Source organism: Notolabrus celidotus, chromosome 1 (assembly GCF_009762535.1).
Source record: "Notolabrus celidotus isolate fNotCel1 chromosome 1, fNotCel1.pri, whole genome shotgun sequence".
NCBI classification, from domain to species: domain Eukaryota; kingdom Metazoa; phylum Chordata; class Actinopteri; order Labriformes; family Labridae; genus Notolabrus; species Notolabrus celidotus.
This window is the reverse complement of record NC_048272.1, coordinates 22,427,013-22,445,798: the sequence shown is the minus strand read 5'-3', so window position 1 is coordinate 22,445,798 and position 18,786 is coordinate 22,427,013. Positions and strand designations below refer to the sequence as shown.

The window sequence follows — 18,786 nt, the reverse complement described above, 5'->3', positions numbered from 1 at the left end:
GACATTTTGAGCTACCATGAACGTAGAAAGATTTAAAGGCCAGCTGAGGTACGTCTGCTCCACAGCTCCCGCTAAATGGGAGAGTCCACCTTTAATTACCAGGGGAGATTTAATTACCACTTTAAGGAGATTTAACACTTCAAGAGCTGTTCTCAGAATTAAATTAAATAAGTCTATATTTATATCAAAATAGGATATATGAGACACTATTTTTACGGGAAACAGGAAAATAATGTAAAATTAGACATTGAGCACCCCCATGGTTTGAATGGAATGATCCACGTTTCATATGCAACTATTCGACTATGAGATTGGCAGTCGACTAAGGCTCGTTAGAACGAATCGTCGAATATTCGACTATTTGGGGTCACCCCTAGTTATATTGATGTTCTTTTTTCTTTGTTTGCCTCCCAGTTGAGGAAAACCCTGTCTCCGCCCCCCCTGGCTCTCTTTTGTCCGTGATTGGCTCTGTGGGTTTGAAGGCTGTTGATCTGAGGGAAGATGGATCTGAACTGGCAGCACAGCTTCTCAACCTCCTGACGGGTAACTCTATCACCTGATTACAGATTCATCTCATCATCATGTATCATTAAAGCACAACATCAGAGACGGTTTTGAAGAGTTTTATAAACTCATCTGTTGTGTTCTTCTGCCCGCTGACAGGCCTCAACCAGGCCGCCAGAGGAACGGCCAATCAGAGCGCTGGAGACATGCATGAAGAGGCACTTGGGGACTCTTATCCCTTCGATCGGTTGGCCACCAAGCTCGGCCTTCCCACCAACTGTGACATCGACCTGAGGAGGCAGGAGGAGCTGGAGGTAACTGATCCTCTGTTTACTGATCTGACTCTTGGACAAAGATCTCTAAAACTTGGCAACTTTGAATTAATGTTTGAGTCATAGATGATAACAGTTTCATGGGGGATCTATGGGGAGTGTATCGCCTGTGAGTTATTATATCAGTATTTTTGGATGTATTTGAAATGATGATGATGATAATAATTCCTAGAATTTATATAGTGCTTTTCTAAGTACTCGAAGTCGCTTTACATAAGGTAAAACAAAAAAAAATAATAAAACAAAACAGGGACAGAGGTGGGGCAGGTGGAGAGGTCTTGTGTTGTATGCTTTTTGGAACAGGTCGGTCTTGAGGTGGTTTTTAAATGAGAGGAGAGAGTCAGAGTTGCAGATGTGTGGAGGGAGAGAGTTCCAGAGAGTGGGGGCAGCGATGGCAAAGACTGTTTTTTGTTTTTGAGGTCGGCGGAGGGGAGGCCGTAGAGAATGCTGTTGCAATAGTCAAGTCGGGATGTTATGAAGGCGTGGATGAGGGATGCGTCCTGTTCCCACAGCCAGATCCTCTTGCATCAAACTTCAGGGGTTTAGAAGTCTTAAGGTGTGTCTTTGTGTGTGTAGGAGCAGATGGCCGGCAGCGTCAGCAGTTTGGAGGGATTCAGTCCCGGCTCGCACAGCGGAGAGATGAACCACAGAGGAGGAGGAGGAGGAGGAGGAGGAGGAGGAGGAGGAGCAAGAGATCCGAGGATCAGGGGAGGATACGAAGAGGAGGTGGAAGAGTGGGAAATCCCATGGATCCTCATCCCCATCACAGGTCTGACTGGATATAATGTTATTGAATGGTAACAAGTAGTCGTCTGGTGTTGGTCTCATTATCAGCGCGTAGATGATTTATTTTAAATGCTGTATTAGGTTTTTAGGAACCATAACAGTGTCAGCGTGATCGTTGAATCTACAGCATTAAAGCGAGGCGTTCAGTCTCTTTCAGATAAACAATGATTTAGAGTTCCAGGTTTAAACTTTTGATGTCTGTAGTTCATGTTTTAAAGGAGCAGCATTCAGAACAGTGTTAATTTCGTTTACAAGAATTATCACGATAAATGTTCGGCAACGACTAAATTTTTCATGACAAAAATGAGACAATGAAGAGCTAAAGTGAAACACTGGTAATAAAAACTCTGACGAACGTATGTTTTGATTTAGTTGACGAGGCGATGACGAGACGAAAACATTAGTGACCGACCGTCGGACATACAAAATCCATGGTTCCCCACTGTGCGTCTAATCTTTAAAGATATAAGTGATGACGTCCTGTGACAGGCTGAGTTATTATTTGAGGGGCGCAGTGTTAGCTTGGTCTCTACCTGCAGCAGGTGTGCTTTATGAACTAGCTCTCCCGCCTCATCTTCATTGAGGATTTTTACCCCAGGTGTGCGTTAGTGACAAAGACACAACCGGGGGACGTCTGTTTAACCCTTCTGTTATGTTTGGTTCTCAGGAACAGCAATAATGTTCCTGTGTCAGCATGACCAGGGGCATATTTAATTATCCAATAAACTTTTTTTTTAAAATCTCATTATTAACTCATTTACTAACCATTTAAATCAATATTTGGTGCAATGGTGTTCTTTAATTCTCATAGATCATGGTTCAATAAGGATAACTAACTCGTTTTTTTTATGAAAATTCATGTTAAAACTTTTTAAATGTACATTGGAAATACCTTAATATGAATACAATAGTTTTACATTACATAGATTTTGTTTTATTTTATTTTGAATTTTGATTTTATTCTTTTTTTAATGAAGTGATGTTGATAAATCAACACGAGACACCTCTTCTGTCACATGCCCAGATTTTAATTTAAATTTTTTTTAATCATATTTTTACATGTTTATTTCACCTATTAAGCCAACCAAAGAGGTTTCATACCGAAAAAATACTTTTAACATTTTTTTTAAAGGGTCAATTTGACCCGCAACATAACAGGAGGGTTAATATTTTATGTTTGCCGTTTTTGCCGCCATTAACGTACAAGGCTCAGCATCTACAGCTTGATTTGATCCAGTTTGGTGATACATCAGACACATTTAGTAAGTTTGGATCAACTCCTTGTCATCAAAGATGCAGATGCATTTCAGAGTGCCATGAACTGTCTGTCTGTCCAGTCCGCCTGTCACTCAAGGTACATTCAAAGACTGTCGTAATTGTGCAATACAGTCCTTTCATGACATTTTTCTGTGAATCAAGAGAATCAAAATACAGTCATAGTTGTCACATCAAGAATGTTTTCTTTTGACTTTTTTTTAGGGACAGGCTGAATTATTTAACTTAAGATATTACACAAGCAAAAGTGTTAGAAGATTGAAATGTTGACTATTTTAACACTTAGTATAACCCTGTTACCGATATCTGATTGACTACATGAATTATTTAAAGAGTGAAGATGTTTTGGCAAAAATCAAAGACTAAAATGTGACTAAATCTATCCTGCATTTGTGTCTAAAGACTTAGACTAAATCTAAAATAGCCACCAAAATGAACACTGATGAAGATTGAAAGGAAATTCTGAACTCTGTGCAGGTCTGAGCTCGGAGAGGTACACCCAGAGAGACCGGAACATCCCCCAGGACCCTCGCTTCCAGCACCTCGCCCCACCAGCCAGCATCACCATGACAAACAAACCTCAACAGAAGAACACCACCCCATCTCCCGAGTACAGCGCCCCTCCCTCCCCGTTCAAGTCCCCCTCCCCTGAGCCCAGCCCTCCTCCCTCGCCCTTACGGTGCCCCTCACCTGACCCGAGCCCTCCGACTTCCCCCTTCCACTGCCCGTCCCCCGAGCCCAGCCCTCCCCTCTCACCTTCTCAGTGCCCGTCCCCGGAGCCCAGTCCTCCCCCCTCTCCCTCACAATGTCCCTCCCCACAACCCAGCTCTCCACCCTCCCCTTCTCAGTGCCCGTCCCCTCACCTTAGCCCTCCCCCCTCCCCCTCCAGGTGCAAGGCCCTGGGGTCCAATGAGCTCAGCTCATTTAAGACGCAGAAGAGTGGCACTAATGAGGAGTGGTTAGCCTTCAAGGCCTCCAGGGAGTCTGCAGGTAATCTCAGCCACACGATCAGTCCCATGATGCACCTGTTGCATCAATGTTTGGACTGTGATGCAACACTTAGTTTCATGCTTTAAAGGGATCTATGTGTGAAGGTGTTTTCAGGGACAAAGGACACTTGTTGTGGAATGGTTCAGTTTCATCCACTGTTGAAATAAACATTTATTAGATGTTATAATCAGACGTAAATCACAAATCCAAGTGTTGCTACATCAAAAGAACTCTAAGTGTGAGACGTTTAAAGATGAGGGTCTACACTGTGTTCCAAATTAGTATGCAAATTGCAGTTTTGTGAATATTTAAAAAAATATGTTAACAATTTTTTTCAAATTTGTTAAGTCAGAAAGCGAATATTAGGGGTGAGCCCGACTAAGGATTTGCTTAGTCGAATCTGATTCTGATTTGCCCATAGTCAACGAATAGTTTAATGTTTGTTGTTTTTCCTTATTGACCCAAAGTCTGCATGATGGTGACCGCATGACAATATTACGCATAACCATTTACAATTAAGAGACTCGTAGTAAAGTAAAAGGGACAACAGAATATTATAAGTGTAAAACTTAGATTTTTTAAATCTATATTGCACACAAAAACAACGAGGTGATGAAGGAGAGAAAACTGAAATAAGGCCACCATCCGTTAAACATGGAACAACGCGCCACTATAGAATAAGGAATCAGGAGATATTTAAACAGTGTTCACACAGCGGAGAGCAGCGCTGAGGAGGATAGTTTGTCCAACTTAAGGCTAAACATCTGTATAATGTTCATAATCAAACCTGAACCAGCTAAAGGGTTTTTAAATCTCTTAACAGTACCTTTTAAAACAGTCTTGCAGAAGTGCACTCCTTGCTTTGGTTGACTGTAAATCCTGTCTTTGAGAATATCCTCTCTGATAGCGTGGAGGTGGATGTGATGCTGTGGATTGTTTTTGAGGCTTCGGACAGCTTTGGGTATCCCTCCTCGTTCTTTTGGCCCCGTACAGTTTTTGTGTGGTCCGGTAATCCTTGATCTCACAGCCCTCTTCATGAAGCTGCTCCTCATCTTCATCACTATTTTTAGTATCAACTGAAGTTTTATTTCCTGACATTTTGAGCTACCATGAACGTAGAAAGATTTAAAGGCCAGCTGAGGTACGTCTGCTCCACAGCTCCAGCTAAATGGGAGAGTCCACCTTTAATTACCAGGGGAGATTTAATTACCACTTTAAGGAGATTTAACACTTCAAGAGCTGTTCTCAGAATTACATTAAATAAGTCTATATTTATATAAAAATAGGCTAAATGAGACACTATTTTTACGGGAAACAGGAAAATAATGTAAAATTAGACATTGAGCACCCCCATGGTTTGAATGGAATGATCCACGTTTCATATGCAAATATTCGACTATGAGATTGGCAGACTAAGGCTCGTTAGAACAAATCGTCGAATATTCGACTATTTGGGGTCACCCCTAGTGAATATATTTCTTCAAATGTTAGGGTCAGAGGTCACTGGTAAACAGATTTAGTTTCTGCTGACTTCTCTGCTGATTCTGTGAGCTGTACCTTGTATGGCTTTCCAAAGAGGCTATTTGAGCTGTATTTCTTGCCATCACTGTAAATCATCTTCTTTATTATTGACCACAAGTTCTCAATTGTAGTTTGTGTTGAGATCAGGTAAGTAGAAAGGCCAGTTCATGAGGCGATCCTCTTTAAAGCCCTGAGATGCCATCCTGTCCTGGGAGTAACGAGAGGCATGTGACGGTGCAATGTGATGCATGAACACGAGCGTAGACCTTCTTCCCTTTAGGTGAATGTCTTTTCCTCCATGGAAGGAAACTTTTACAGCGTCCTACCTCTTGATCCTTTCCAGGTTCAGGATGGTGTAAAAGTTTGACCTCTGACCCTCACTGAAAGAAAAGGATATGTTATATTTAACATAAGAGAAACACTTTAGATTTGAAATGTTTCAAAGACATTAACCATTTTATTTTGTATACAAATCTAAAGAAAACTATTGTTTTTGTTGAAGTTTGAATACAGTAGTAGTAAATATTATTCTTTTCATTCAATAGAACATTAAAATGGTGCCTAGTTTTTGATTTTCACGAGATATACGCTCTTATCACCAACTTTTATAATAATTTGGAACACTCATTTCTGCAGATTCTGCATTTATTTAGAAATACAACCAACGTACTTTGAAAAGTATCATTTCAACCACACATTTGAAGAAATATATTCACTATCTGACTTCTTCACAAATTTGAAAACGACTGTTAACATATTGTTTTTTAATATTCACAACAATATAACTTGCATAATAATTTGGAACACAGTGTAGAGGCCGCAATATTCGGCTAACATCGACTCTTGAAATCTGAAACTGTGGATAAAACGTTGTTCTTCAAAAAGATTTTCCATTTTTAATTTCTGGTCTGATTCTTTCAGGAGTGTCCATGGACCCAGACGAGAGACTTCAGGGGAAAGAGGAGAAGACTAATGACCCGTCCATTTCCTCATCACTCCATCCATCTGCCTCTCCACCTCTGGAGAAGTGGAAAAGCCCATCACCACATCCTTCTGTTGTGGTGAAAGGAGATGCAAACATTTTAAAGGAAAAAGAAACTCTGAGAGGGGGAGCAGAAGGAAAGCAAAATAAGGAGGAGGAGGAGGAGGAGGAGGAACAGATGGAAGTAGGAGCTTTGGATGAGGAGAAAAAGGGAGCAGTGCACGTCTCCTCACCTCCTTCGTGTCCTCTCAGAGGAATCGAGACAATCGTGGACAAACATCTTGGCGCGTTCTCCTCCGAGATGCAGCTCCTCCTGCAGGGGGAGAGCATCCATTACAGCCGCCAACAGTCCCCACACTCCACATCAAACACAGAACCCACAGCACTCCCACACGCCTCCATCTCTCAGTTCTCACAGTACGTGTCCTTCCACAACCCCTGCCCCCCCGTGGAGGGCTACGTCAGCTCCCTGCAAGACGGCATGAACAGCATTGTGACAGAGTTTGAAGACAGCTGGTCAAGCAACAAGCCCGCCAGCCGCCGGACTCGTGTTGATGCCAGTTTGGCGAACACGGTTAGTGCTTTTGTGTCCAGCATAAGAGCTAATGTGAGGACAGACAGAGATGACGAGGAGCTGCTTACAAACACCAAACACTTTTCTGATGCAACAAACAGGAACTCTCCGACTTTCGACGTCACTTTATCTGACTCTACCTCTGCGCATGGTTCTGGCTTTAAGCCCTCCAGCACCACCGTCCTCCAGTCGCCTCCTCCACCTCAGCACACTCACACATCAGAGATTACTAGAACTGTCGCTAATGACATCAGGGAAACACAGGTCAGCAGCGTCAGGTCTGTGCACCGGAGCTCAAACTACGAAGTGACTCTGCCGGGATTCAGTGGCAGTGTCACAGAGTCTTCACAACCCTCTGAGCCGGTCTCCGGCGCAGCCTCAGAGTCCAGCCCCGGCTCGGGTCCGGCTCCCCCTGCCACGGCCCTGAGCTCCCTGATCAGCCAGCTGCAGCCAGAGGTGTTCAACAGCCTGGTGGAGATCATCAAGGACGTCAAGAGGAACTCCCTGCAGTTCTACCTCCACAGCAGTGAGCCAGGGGACCCGTTATATGACGGCATCAAGGTGAGAGACAAGTCAGAGCACAGAGAGTGAAAACACCTACAAGTGGATGAGCAAGTCTGACTGCAACAAACTGGCACGTGCTTTAAGTTTCTGAAGCTAATTAAGGAGGTTGGATGAGCCTGATTGTAATGAAAATTAGGGGTGAGCCCGACTAAGGATTTGCTTAGTCGAATCTGATTCATCAGATTTTGCCCATAGTCGACGAATAGTTTAATGTTTGTTGTTTTTCCTTATTGACCCAAAGTCTGCATGATGGTGACACATGACAATATTACGCATAACCATTTACAATTAAGAGACTCGTAGCTTAAAGTAAAAGGGACAACAGAATATTATAAGTATAAAACTTAGATTTTTTAAATCTATATTGCAAAAACAACGAGGTGATGAAGAGAAAACTCAAAGGCCACCATCCTTTAAACATGGAACAACGCGCCGTTATAGAATAAGGAATCAGGAGATATTTAAACAGTGTTCACACAGCGGAGAGCAGCGCTGAGGAGGGTAGTTTGTCCAACTTAAGGCTAAACATTTGTATAATGTTCATAATCAAACCTGAACCAGCTAAAGGGTTTTTAAATCTCTTAACAGTACCTTTTAAAACAGTCTTTCATCGCGTCTTTGCCCGCTAGAGTCTTTTCAAATTGTACGCGAGGAAAACCATCATGTGTACGCGCAGACGTGCGCTCCTTGCTTTGTTGACTGTAAATCCTGTCTTTGAGAATATCCTCTCTGATGATGTGGAGGTTGATGGGATGCTGTGGATTGTTTTTGAGGCTTCGGACAGCTTTGGGTATCCCTCCTCGTTCTTTTGGCCCCGTACAGTTTTTGTGTGATTTGGTAATCCTTGATCTCACAGCCCTCTTCATGAAGCGGCTCCTCATCTTCATTACTATTTTTAGTATCAACTGAAGTTTTATTTCCTGACATTTTGAGCTACCATGAACGTAGAAAGATTTAAAGGCCAGCTGAGGTACGTCTGCTCCACAGCTCCCGCTAAATGGGAGAGTCCACCTTTAATTACCAGGGGAGATTTAATTACCACTTTAAGGAGATTTAACACTTCAAGAGCTGTTCTCAGAATTACATTAAATAAGTCTATATTTATATAAAAATAGGATATATGAGACACTATTTTTACGGGAAACAGGAAAATAATGTAAAATTAGACATTGAGCACCCCCATGGTTTGAATGGAATGATCCACGTTTCATATGCAAATATGTATATGAGATTGGCAGTCGACTAAGGCTCGTTAGAACGAATCGTCGAATATTCGACCATTTGGGGTCACCCCTAGTGAAAATTATGCAAATGATAGAAAGTTCAGTATTTGTTCTTAAAAGTTGACCTACAATACTTAAATGATCCCTGAGGATGTTGCTGTTGTTCAGCACAAACTCAGCCTGCAGATTTAGAAGGAGAGCGATGAGCTGTCTTAGTTGTTTGCGTTCATTGTCGAGCTGTTAACGCACTCAAATGTAGCGTAATGCTGACGGCTAAACACACATTTATGTTAAACAGTTAAAGTTTGAGAAAGTGATCAGCGCGGAGTCACAGAGGTCAGACTTTGGTTATTGTTTCCTCCTAAGAAGAAGCTCATTCACAACTGAGAGAATGCAGGTTAAAGGCACCAAAAAACAGGCTTCACTTTTCAAACCTGAATGCTCCTCTACTTATGATCAACTCAACTCAACATTATTTATATAGCACCTTTCATACAGTCAAGCATGCAGCCCAAAGTGCTCTTCAAAAGAACAGACAGACAGAAAACAACAGAAATGGGTAAGAGTGGCAAGGAAAGTTAAATAAAATATTAAAAATGAAATACAATATGATAAATATTTAAAAGTATAAAATACAATTATTGAAATAAAATCAATAAAATAAAACCAGATAAAAATAAAAAAAATAAGATACAATTATTAAAATTAAATCAATAAAATAAAATCAGATAAATATGAAAAACAGTATACAATTATTGAAATAAAATCAATAAAATCAAATCAGATAAATATAAAAATATAAGATACAATTATTAAAATTAAATCAATACAATAAAATCAGATAGATACCAGAAAATAAAGTAATATCATAATATAATAAAATAATAAATGATAAAATAGATGCTAAAACAATGGTCATAATGGTAATAATGCATCCAGGGATAAAATGAAATGACTCCAAGTAAAAAAACGGGTAGATTAAAAAGCCAGAATAAAAAAGAGAGTCAAATATAAACAGTTTCTGTGCGTGTTCTTGTTCTGCAGGGCCAGCTGTTGAAGCAGGGTAATGTGCAGCAGCAGAATCCTGTGACCTTTCTCAACCAAGGGAACCCTGAGAACAGACTGCTGGTCATCATCAAGAACAAAGACATATCTAAACATGTGCATGAGGTACGTCTGAGCAGTTTGCCAAATACTTCTCAAATCAAGCTGAAAAGGTTCTAACAGGAAGTGTGTTTGTGTTTGTCTGCATTTCAGATCCCCGCTCTGGTGTCTCTGAAGCGTCATCCCTCTGTGGTGTTCATGGGCATCGATACGCCGGAGGATGTCATGAACAACAGCTTCAACGAGCTCTTTGTCTGTGGAGGCTGCGTCGTGTCTGATGAGTTACTCCTTAATCCAGACTTCATCACTCATGGTACTTTATGGATTGTTCTTACACTACATCAGTGTACACAGTCTTTATTTATTCCCTCTGTTGACCGTTGTGTTGTTTTTTTGTCTTGCAGAGCGTGTTGCGGCTCTGCTGTTGTTCCTGGAGCAGCACAGTTATCCAGAGAGTGTGTGGAGGTGGAAGATTCACTGCAAAACCCACAAGAAACTCAGAGAGCAAGCAAGGTAACCGTGATATCTGTGGAAGGATGAAGTCAACTTACAACATTTTAAAACACTCAAAATGAGCCGCACTGAAACACAAAGAGGAGCAGCCTGTTCCACCCCAGATCAAATAATGAGTTTAGCATTTCAGGAGGGTTTTCAATCAATCAATCTTTATTTCTACACCGCTTAATCACAACAAATGTTATCCTTAGACCCTTTCCAAACAGCAGGGGTCTCATTTAGAAAAGAATGCGTAGAATCCCTACTAAAAGAGTACTTACTCCGCAAACCCGTAAATGGCGTGCGCCAAAAATAATTCTGATTTATAAAACCGTTCGGAAACTTTAGGCAATGTTCCGTTTATAAATCACAAACCACCTGGAGATATGCGCACGTAGCTCAGCCTCGTATTCCACCCTCTTCACGCCCACATTCAACCATATACGGTCAATGCAAAGCACTTTATGAATGAACATGCAGACAAATGAGCCGGAAGATCAAAGGTTCTCACGGTGAATCACGGAAACAACAGAGTTGAAGACGGAGAAAATAAAGTTCCTGACACACAAACCGGGGTCCTCGTGAATGAAGCGGAGGTCAGAGAGCACTTACTGTTTGTTTCTTACTGCAGGAGGGACACAGGTCTAGCCAATACTCTATGTTCTATTATTAACATAGACCCAACATCAAGACAGGATAAGATCCAATCCCATCTTACAGACAGGACTCAGTCTGATCTCATCTTAATTCACCATGAGCAGAGCACTTTGCAGCATTTAGCAAGTTACAGTGGCAAAGACAAACTTCCTTTAACAGGCAGAACCCTCCAGCAGGACCAGACTCATGTTAGACACACATCTGCTGAGACCATGTTGGAGAGAGGGATAGAGGGAGATGAAGAGAGAGAGAGATGATAGTGGTGAGACAGATAGTAGTAGTTGTAGCAGCTGGAGTCTGGCACGTCCACAGCAGCAGAGATCCAGAGGAACCTACGAGACAAGGGAGCTCAGGGACTCCAAAAAGGTCTAAGAAAAGAGAAAAGAGAGGGAGACCAGAAGAAAGAAAAAGAGTAGAATAAATGGTAAAAGAATGACAGAAGGAAAGGACTGGACAAGAAAAGGAGACATAAAGGATGAAGAAACATGGAAAGAAAGAAAGAAAGAAAGAAAGAAAACAAGAATGAAAGGAAAAATGAAAGAAAGAAAGAGAGAAGGAAGTAATAAAAGAAAAAAAGAAAGAAAGAAGGAATGAAAGGAAAAATGAATGAAAGAAAGAAGGAAGGAATGAAAGAAAGAAGAAAGGAATGAAAAAGAAAAAAGAAAGAAAGAAGGAGTTAAAGGAATGAAAGGAAAAAGGAAAAAGGAAGGAATGAAAGAAAGAAAGAAAGAAAGAAAGAAAGAAAGAAAGAAAGAAAGAAAGAAGGAGTGAAAGAAATAAAAGAAAGAAGGAAGGAAGGAAGGAAGCAATGAAAGGAAGAAAGAAGGAAGGAATGAAAGGAAAAGGGAATGAAAGAAGGAAGGAAGGAAAAAGGAATGAAAGAAAGAAGGAAGGAAGGAAAGAAAGAAAGTAAGAAGGACGGAATGAAAGGAAGGAAAGAAAGAAAGAAAGAAGGAGTGAAAGAAATAAAAGAAAGAAGGAAGGAAGGAAGCAATGGAAGGAATGAAAGGAAAAGGGAATGAAAGAAGGAAGGAAGGAAAAAGGAATGAAAGAAAGAAGGAAGGAAGGAAGGAAAGAAAGAAAGTAAGAAGGACGGAATGAAAGGAAGGAAAGAAAGAAAGAGAAAGGAATGAAAGAGGACAGAAAGAAGGATGGAATAAAAGGAATGAAAGAAACAAATAATGAATGAATGACAGACCCAAAAAAGGAATCTACGGCAGAGATCCAGAGGAACCTACGAGACAGGGGAGCTCAGAGACTCCAGAAAGGTCTATGGTTAGTAACTTTAATGGGACAGGAAGAGTTATAGTAAGAGACAGGCAGAGAGAGAAGAGAGAGGGAAAGACAGGATCCCATTGTGTCAGTGTGACAGCCCTCTCATCAGTCTAGCCTACATCTGGAGCTCTCGTGACAGAACGTGCCGATGACATGTTTGTTGTGTTTTCAGGTTCAGGAGAGACGCAGCCAACCTGCTGGACGTGCTGTTGGCCTATCAGAAGCGGCAGATCGTGGAGTTCCTCCCGTATCATCAGTGCGACATGATGAACCAGCAGTCCCCCGACATGCAGTGTCTCCTGGAGCTGCAGGCCCGGTACACACAGTACCGACACACCGTCTTCCTCACCGGTACGTCTGTTGAAGACAGTTCAACTTTTGGAACACTGCCGCTCTCAACAATGTCACTTCTTGATCAGTGACCAATCAGAAACAAGAAGGGGCGGGACTTCTGACATCAACAAGTATAAGGCATACAGAGCATTTTAAAACAGACCAAACTGTCACTATTTAAGGAAGCAGAAGGGCAGCGGGACTACTTTTTTAACCTAACAACAGCACTCAAAAATTGAGGTCGTGGGCGCTGCCAGCACTAAAAATAGCGGCACTGCACACGGGACCTCCCTCCTCTGAACTCCAGTTGTTCAGCATCTAACGTTTCTTCTCTCTCCTTCACTCAGAGCGTCATGCTGAGAAGCTCTCTGACTACTCCAGAGTCGGCATCGTCGTGGCCAGCATTGACGAGGTTCTGAAGGACTTCTCCAGACTGGTCGGGGATCAGGACAGCAGGGAGCCATCGGGGGGCGAGACTCCAAAAGGTAAGATGATAAACATGTGACAAATATATGGCGTTAAGTGTGTTGCATGACTCTGGAGATTCACGAGACTGCATGTTCATCCACTGCAGCGTTCAGAGCACGTCAACAGAGATACTCGAGCAAAGAGGAAAAGTTCATCCACATGTTAGAGCGAAGCGGGCTGGACAGACTACGTGAGATGAACGGTTCGCCCTCTCTCCCTCAGTGAAGAGATCAAGCTTCCTGTGCCAACTTCACTACACACCTTAGAACTCCCCGACTATGAACTGGAAACCAGTAGCGGTTTTGTGTTTGCGTTGAAAGAGATGTGAAGCTGGCATCAGATCTCAGCAGGGCTACAGAGAGACCGGTGCCTCTTAGAGCCCACAGAGAGGAGGCTTCAGTCCCAACAGCCTCGGCTCCTGCGCCAGGGAACCTATCTTGCGAGGGCGACCGCCAATAACCCCCCTTTGGGTAAATCTGACTTTAAAGAAGCGGGTCTGAGAGGACCGTAAAGACTGAAGAGGGTTAAACAGACTGAGACTGGACTTGATCTCAGATTTATGTGAGTCTACTCTTTTTGTATGACCTCATTAGAGCAGCTCTGTGTGTTTTCCATTAACGTCTGCTCGCCGTGCATCGTGCAGTGAGTTACAAACCAAGTGAGAGGATATCCTCGTGTATCGGTGTGATGTCAATGATGGGGTGACTGCCGTGCTCTCTCGTCCGGTTGCGTTTTCGGAATCAGCACGGAGCAGGACCTCCGGACATCTGGAGTCATGTGAGCGAGGTTTTCCCACGGTAATGACTGAATCAAGGATTCTTCTCCTCAACTCCTCATCCATGTTGTCTTTCTGGTCCTCTGAAAATCTCTGACCTGTTGACTCCAGGCCTGGCTCCGCTCATCATGACGGTTTGTTGTTGTAGTTAAGTGAAATACACAGAGTGTCTGTCAAAAATAGAAGTCTTGTGTATCTGATCCGTAGCGATACCTGCCACATCAGATCCAGTGGACATTAACACATTGACTGGAATAGAAACCTATCAGATCTGATGCCGTGCCAGATCGGAGACGGACCGGACACGGATCTGGTGGAATTTGGCCGTTAGTCAGGCACTAAAAACAGAACAGGCTGCTTCACTCTTCCCGGAATAACCTTCATAAAACACGACCAATGGATCCTTGATGGAGATGTTTACAATGGGGGAACCACTTACAGAATTGTTGTAGTGACTGTTTTTTTTTAATGCCTTGAAAAAACCTGTAAATCAGAGTCCAGATCCTTTGACTTTCTCGAGGCTCTCCTGGATCAGACGAGGGGTTGAGTGTTCAGGTTGTGGCAGCTCCCTCCTCCGATCAAACTCCACGCTCTGAAATAGAGAAGAAGAGTATGCAGAGAGAAGCCTGTCCGCTGCTCCTTTGCTTTGAAGAAGGACAAGAGGAGAGTTTGTTTTGACCTCCAGCTGACATTTGTCCTTCTCATCCCACTCCACTAACTTGTCTTCATCGCTTCGTCTGACATCTCCTTCACCGCTTCACCGCTTCACACAGCTCTGTCATGAGACCGTTCACCCTGCTTCTTCTTCTTCTGGACAAACTCTTTCCATCCTCGCTGCTGCCAGCTCTGCACAGCTATGCTTTCTTCCATTCCTTCATACATGCAGCCTCCACTGAGTCCCTGCAGGGAGCCGTCCGTTCAATCAAATACACTTTCAGCTGACTGGTGGACCACAGCGAGGGGGGGAAATCGTGGTCAAAGAGGCACTTCTTTTCTAACGCACCGAGGAGAGGAGGAGCTGGGTCGCCTGGACCGTCTGAATGCGTGGTAAGTTCTAGCTCAGTTCAGACGCGGTTAACGCGCCATGAGGAGACTTTTTATCGAGGTTTTAGGCTGAGAAAGAGACCCAAAGGGATTTCCTGGAGAAGGGAAGAAGGCAACATGTGCTCTAACACCTGCAGAAGACTTTTCCTGAGCAGTCGATCGTGGCGTACGGACTCAGCTGATCGTGGACTCATTTTTATGTTTCTTACAAAGACACATGTTGCAGAGATAATAGCTCAGAGAATGTCACCCTTAAAGAAGACTCTTCGCAAACTAAACCAGTTTTAAATAAGGCGTAAAATACAGGGAGTCTCCCGCTGTGAGGTCACATGTTTAAAAGGCGGCTCTGAACTTCCTGAAATCAAAATCAGAATCAGAAATACTTTATTTATCCCGGGAGGAAATTCAGTCATTACAGTTGCTCCTATACACAATAAGTAAGAATACCAAATAATATTAATAGAAGAAAGTAATTAATAAGATATAAATACAAATACAATGAAAATAATGATAATAAAAGTGTGTACGGAAGACACAATAAGCTCTGTAGAAAATAAATGATTGAAGTCCCCGGAGATCAGGAAGAGGGCACTCTGGTGGTCTGTCTGGAGTCTGGCTATGGCAGTGTTGAGAACGTTGGACGCCGTAGTCGGGTTTGCGGAGGAGGGATGTAAACAGCTACCAGTATGACATGTGAGATCTCCCTGTGCAGATAATATGGTCGGAGGCCCACAGCGCTCTCGGTGCTATCCCGCTCTTCCCGGACAGTCAGGTTCAGCCGACAAGCCGGCCAGCTTCATCTCAATCAGTTGAGCATGGGTAAAAACAAAACAATTCAAGAAAAAAGTTAAAGTTTGTGATTTCATCGTGAAAAACAGTCCACAACTCTCACCAACGGAAGGCCAAAAAAGGTCACAACTTCAACAAAATGCCAGAGAAAAATCCGACTAAGATGAAGAGAAAGAAGAATGAACGAAGAGGAGCGACTGTGACAGGCTGCGTGCACGGTTGGCGATCTTGTCTCTTGTGAATCTCTGCAGCGTTCTGAACTTCTCTCTCCTCTCTCTCCAGAACTCCTCCACCCCGTCTCCTCCAGCGACCAGCCCCATCCCCTCCTTCCTCAGTCCAGCTCCAGCCTCCCTCCTCTCTCCCACCACCTCTCAGACCAGCTGGTCCCTGACACCTCCTGTAAGGACGGCGTGCTGCTGCAGTCAGCCCCGGATTTCGAGATCCTACGTCAGGCCATTTCTCAGTTGCGGGCGGAGCGGCAGGCGCAGCTGCAGGAACTGCATGAGCTGGAGTGGATGCAGCAGCGGCGGCGTCTAGACTCCAAGGTGCTCCACAAAGTTGATCCAGACCCCGCTCACTCCGATATCGATGCTCCCTCAGGTCCAACCAAGCCTGTCCAGATCACTCCAGGAACGAACGCCGTGGCTGCCACACTGGACTTGATTCACTCGGGTCTGCAGACGGAGGAAGAGGAGGAGGAGAGGAGGGAGGGACAGAGGAAAGAGGCTGGAGTGAGAGTGGTGGGATCTCTGAACACTAAAGCTCCAACGCTCTCGTCCAATCAAAACATAGCTGCAGCACTGAGTCATCGGACAGCCTCGACCAATGAGAGGAGAGAGGCAGCAGATCAGCAAGGAGAATGTGAAGGTGCGGTCTCCTCCAGGACTGCAGACTGTCCTGCAGGGGGCGTCAGGTCCAGGTGAGTCCTCAGTGAAGTCTCAGTTCTTGATCTTTTATTGAAGCAGTCCAGTGTGTCGAGATTCAGCTTCTTTCTGTTTCCTCCTGCAGAAAAACCCTGTCTGACCCGTATCCTCCGACACGAGCAGCAGCAGCCGGTCTCAGCACGGTGGGACCTGATAGCAGTACCAAGCCAGAGAGAAACCCGCATCCTGCTGTCCCACGTGTCCCCCAGCCCCAGCAGAGTCTACCGCTTCAACCAGGACCAGCTCAGGGCCATCATCCCTCTCAGCACCCCTCCCGCGGCCCCATTCCGGACCCCATGAGCTCTCAAGAAGGGATAAGAGGCCTGCTGGGGCCCTTGCCCATCTGGTCCGGCCCTACAGGAGCTGCTTCGCTGGTCTGGGGCGGCAGGGACTTCTCTAGACCCGGATTGCTCGGAGAGTACCACAACCACGCGCAGCCGGGGGGGAACTGGCACCGAGGGGGGCAGAGAGGAGGGGGCTTTAATAGGATGTAGGACACACACCTGTCAGAGGAAGAGGAGAGACGACGATCCAGTTCAACAAACCTCCTGATCGCCTAAAACGTCTGTGAGGTCTTGGAGACATGGATCCAGGACTAATGTAAACCCTGCTGCTCTGATGCCATTCACTACCTTCTGTAACCTCCACTTGTGAAACTGTGAGTCATTCAACTGTGTAAGGAAAAGGCCATAACCTCCCAAGGACGCGTGGACTAACACCACCGCATACAAACCTTCAGACGAGTCCTCCCCCACGTCTACGTGATTTTAAACTCTCCGTCTCTGAGACCCGCCTTCTTCAACAGTCTCAGGTCTAATCAGTTAAAGACTTCAGTTTGTCTGCTCTGTGGAAGAGTATGAACTCAAACATCCTACACTCCTTGAACGCACCATTCTGACTGACTTTTCCACACTTTGGAAAGTAAAAGAATCCTGAGAGTCTCTCCAAATCTCTCAAAAATTAAAAATAGGAAGGAACTTTTGATGTTTCCTGAACGGAGGGAACACGAGCTGCTTATTTAAAAAAACGACTGAAGATTGATGGACTGCCTTACTCGTCTTCCAGCAGACTCTTCGTCTTGTAAAACGTTTTGTACTGAATGTTTGGTTTGTTATCTGGGAGCTGTTTGTGTTCAGTAGGACAGGACTCTGTAAAACACTACTTTTAACTTAAATCCTTTTTTATGTTTCTTTTTTACTTCAGAGGTTTTTGTATTAAAACTTGCCTGTAAAACAAAAGCTGAGAGTCTGCCTCCAGAGTTTAATCACCTACACTTGTCATGGAAGTCATGAGAGTCACACGGGACTTCCACCAGATCCATGTCCGCTCCGTCTCTGATCCACTGCCGTCAGAACGCAGCACGAAGCAGGACCGCCAGACAACTGGAGTCATGTGACCGAGGTTTTCCCACTGTAATCATTGAATCAAGGATTTTCCTCCTCCTCTCCTCATCCATGTTGTCTTTCTGGTCCTCTGAAAACCTCTGACCTGTTGACTCAAGGCCTGGCTCCACTCATCATGACGGTTTGTTGTAGTTAAGTGAAATACGATCTGGTGATAAGTGTTTTATTCTGAAAATTAACCGGATGTTTTCATTTTGTTTTGGTGCCTGACTTCCTGTCCCGCTCCATCTGCTCTGTTGAAATAAATAGACCAGACACAGATCTGGTGGAAGTCCCAAGTCAGGCTGCAAAAACTCAAATTGGCACAGATCTTTTAAGGGTCAAATACAGTCCCGAAGGAACTTTGTCTGGAGCCTGATCCCTGCTCATGTTAGTGAAAGTTAATAACCGCTGTCAAGGGGTTTTGACCAATCAGAATCAAGCATCTTACACAAGCAGATGTTCAGTAAGAAAGCTGGGTGTCATAAAACCGTGTACAGTTCTGTTGTTCTGGGTTTTTTAAAAGAAGACCGTCAGTCACAAACACGTGGATGAGTTTAATCTTACCTTTTGGGACTATAGGGGGTCCATAAAAAACAGGTTTTAATCGAATAATGTGTCTTATGAACGGCTGAATCTGCACCCACACAGTGAGACTCTTCATGTCTCTGAACTGCATCTCGTCGTGTATCAAGTCAACTGCTAAAAAACGTTTTTACAGCCTTCAGAAATCAGAGTTTTACAATATCTAATCAAAGTAAACGTGACCTCTCTGACACTGACAGAAAGA

At 43.8% G+C, this 18,786-nt stretch overlaps 1 protein-coding gene across 4 annotated transcripts in view; it reads left to right on the top strand.

The window, feature by feature from the left end:
• Window positions 1-17,852, top strand: part of tasora (transcription activation suppressor a) — a 31,764-nt gene extending 13,912 nt beyond the window's left edge. The window contains exons 17-28 of one of the 4 annotated variants that reach the window (XR_004634381.1): window positions 415-543; window positions 664-818; window positions 1,413-1,605; window positions 3,375-3,887; window positions 6,330-7,525; window positions 9,796-9,921; window positions 10,009-10,168; window positions 10,260-10,368; window positions 12,455-12,633; window positions 12,963-13,100; window positions 13,190-14,905; window positions 15,974-16,610. Coding sequence is in view for 3 of the 4 variants with exons in the window: in XM_034705258.1 (XP_034561149.1) it covers window positions 415-543; window positions 664-818; window positions 1,413-1,605; window positions 3,375-3,887; window positions 6,330-7,525; window positions 9,796-9,921; window positions 10,009-10,168; window positions 10,260-10,368; window positions 12,455-12,633; window positions 12,963-13,100; window positions 15,974-16,610; window positions 16,700-17,108 (3,944 nt within the window). In the remaining variant the exon portion in view is untranslated. Of the gene's footprint in view, window positions 1-414; window positions 544-663; window positions 819-1,412; window positions 1,606-3,374; window positions 3,888-6,329; window positions 7,526-9,795; window positions 9,922-10,008; window positions 10,169-10,259; window positions 10,369-12,454; window positions 12,634-12,962; window positions 13,101-13,189; window positions 14,906-15,973; window positions 16,611-16,699 lie in introns of those variants that run through there. The other 3 variants (XM_034705258.1, XM_034705359.1, XM_034705438.1) reach the window with 3 other exon arrangements.
• Window positions 17,853-18,786: the final 934 nt, after the last annotated feature.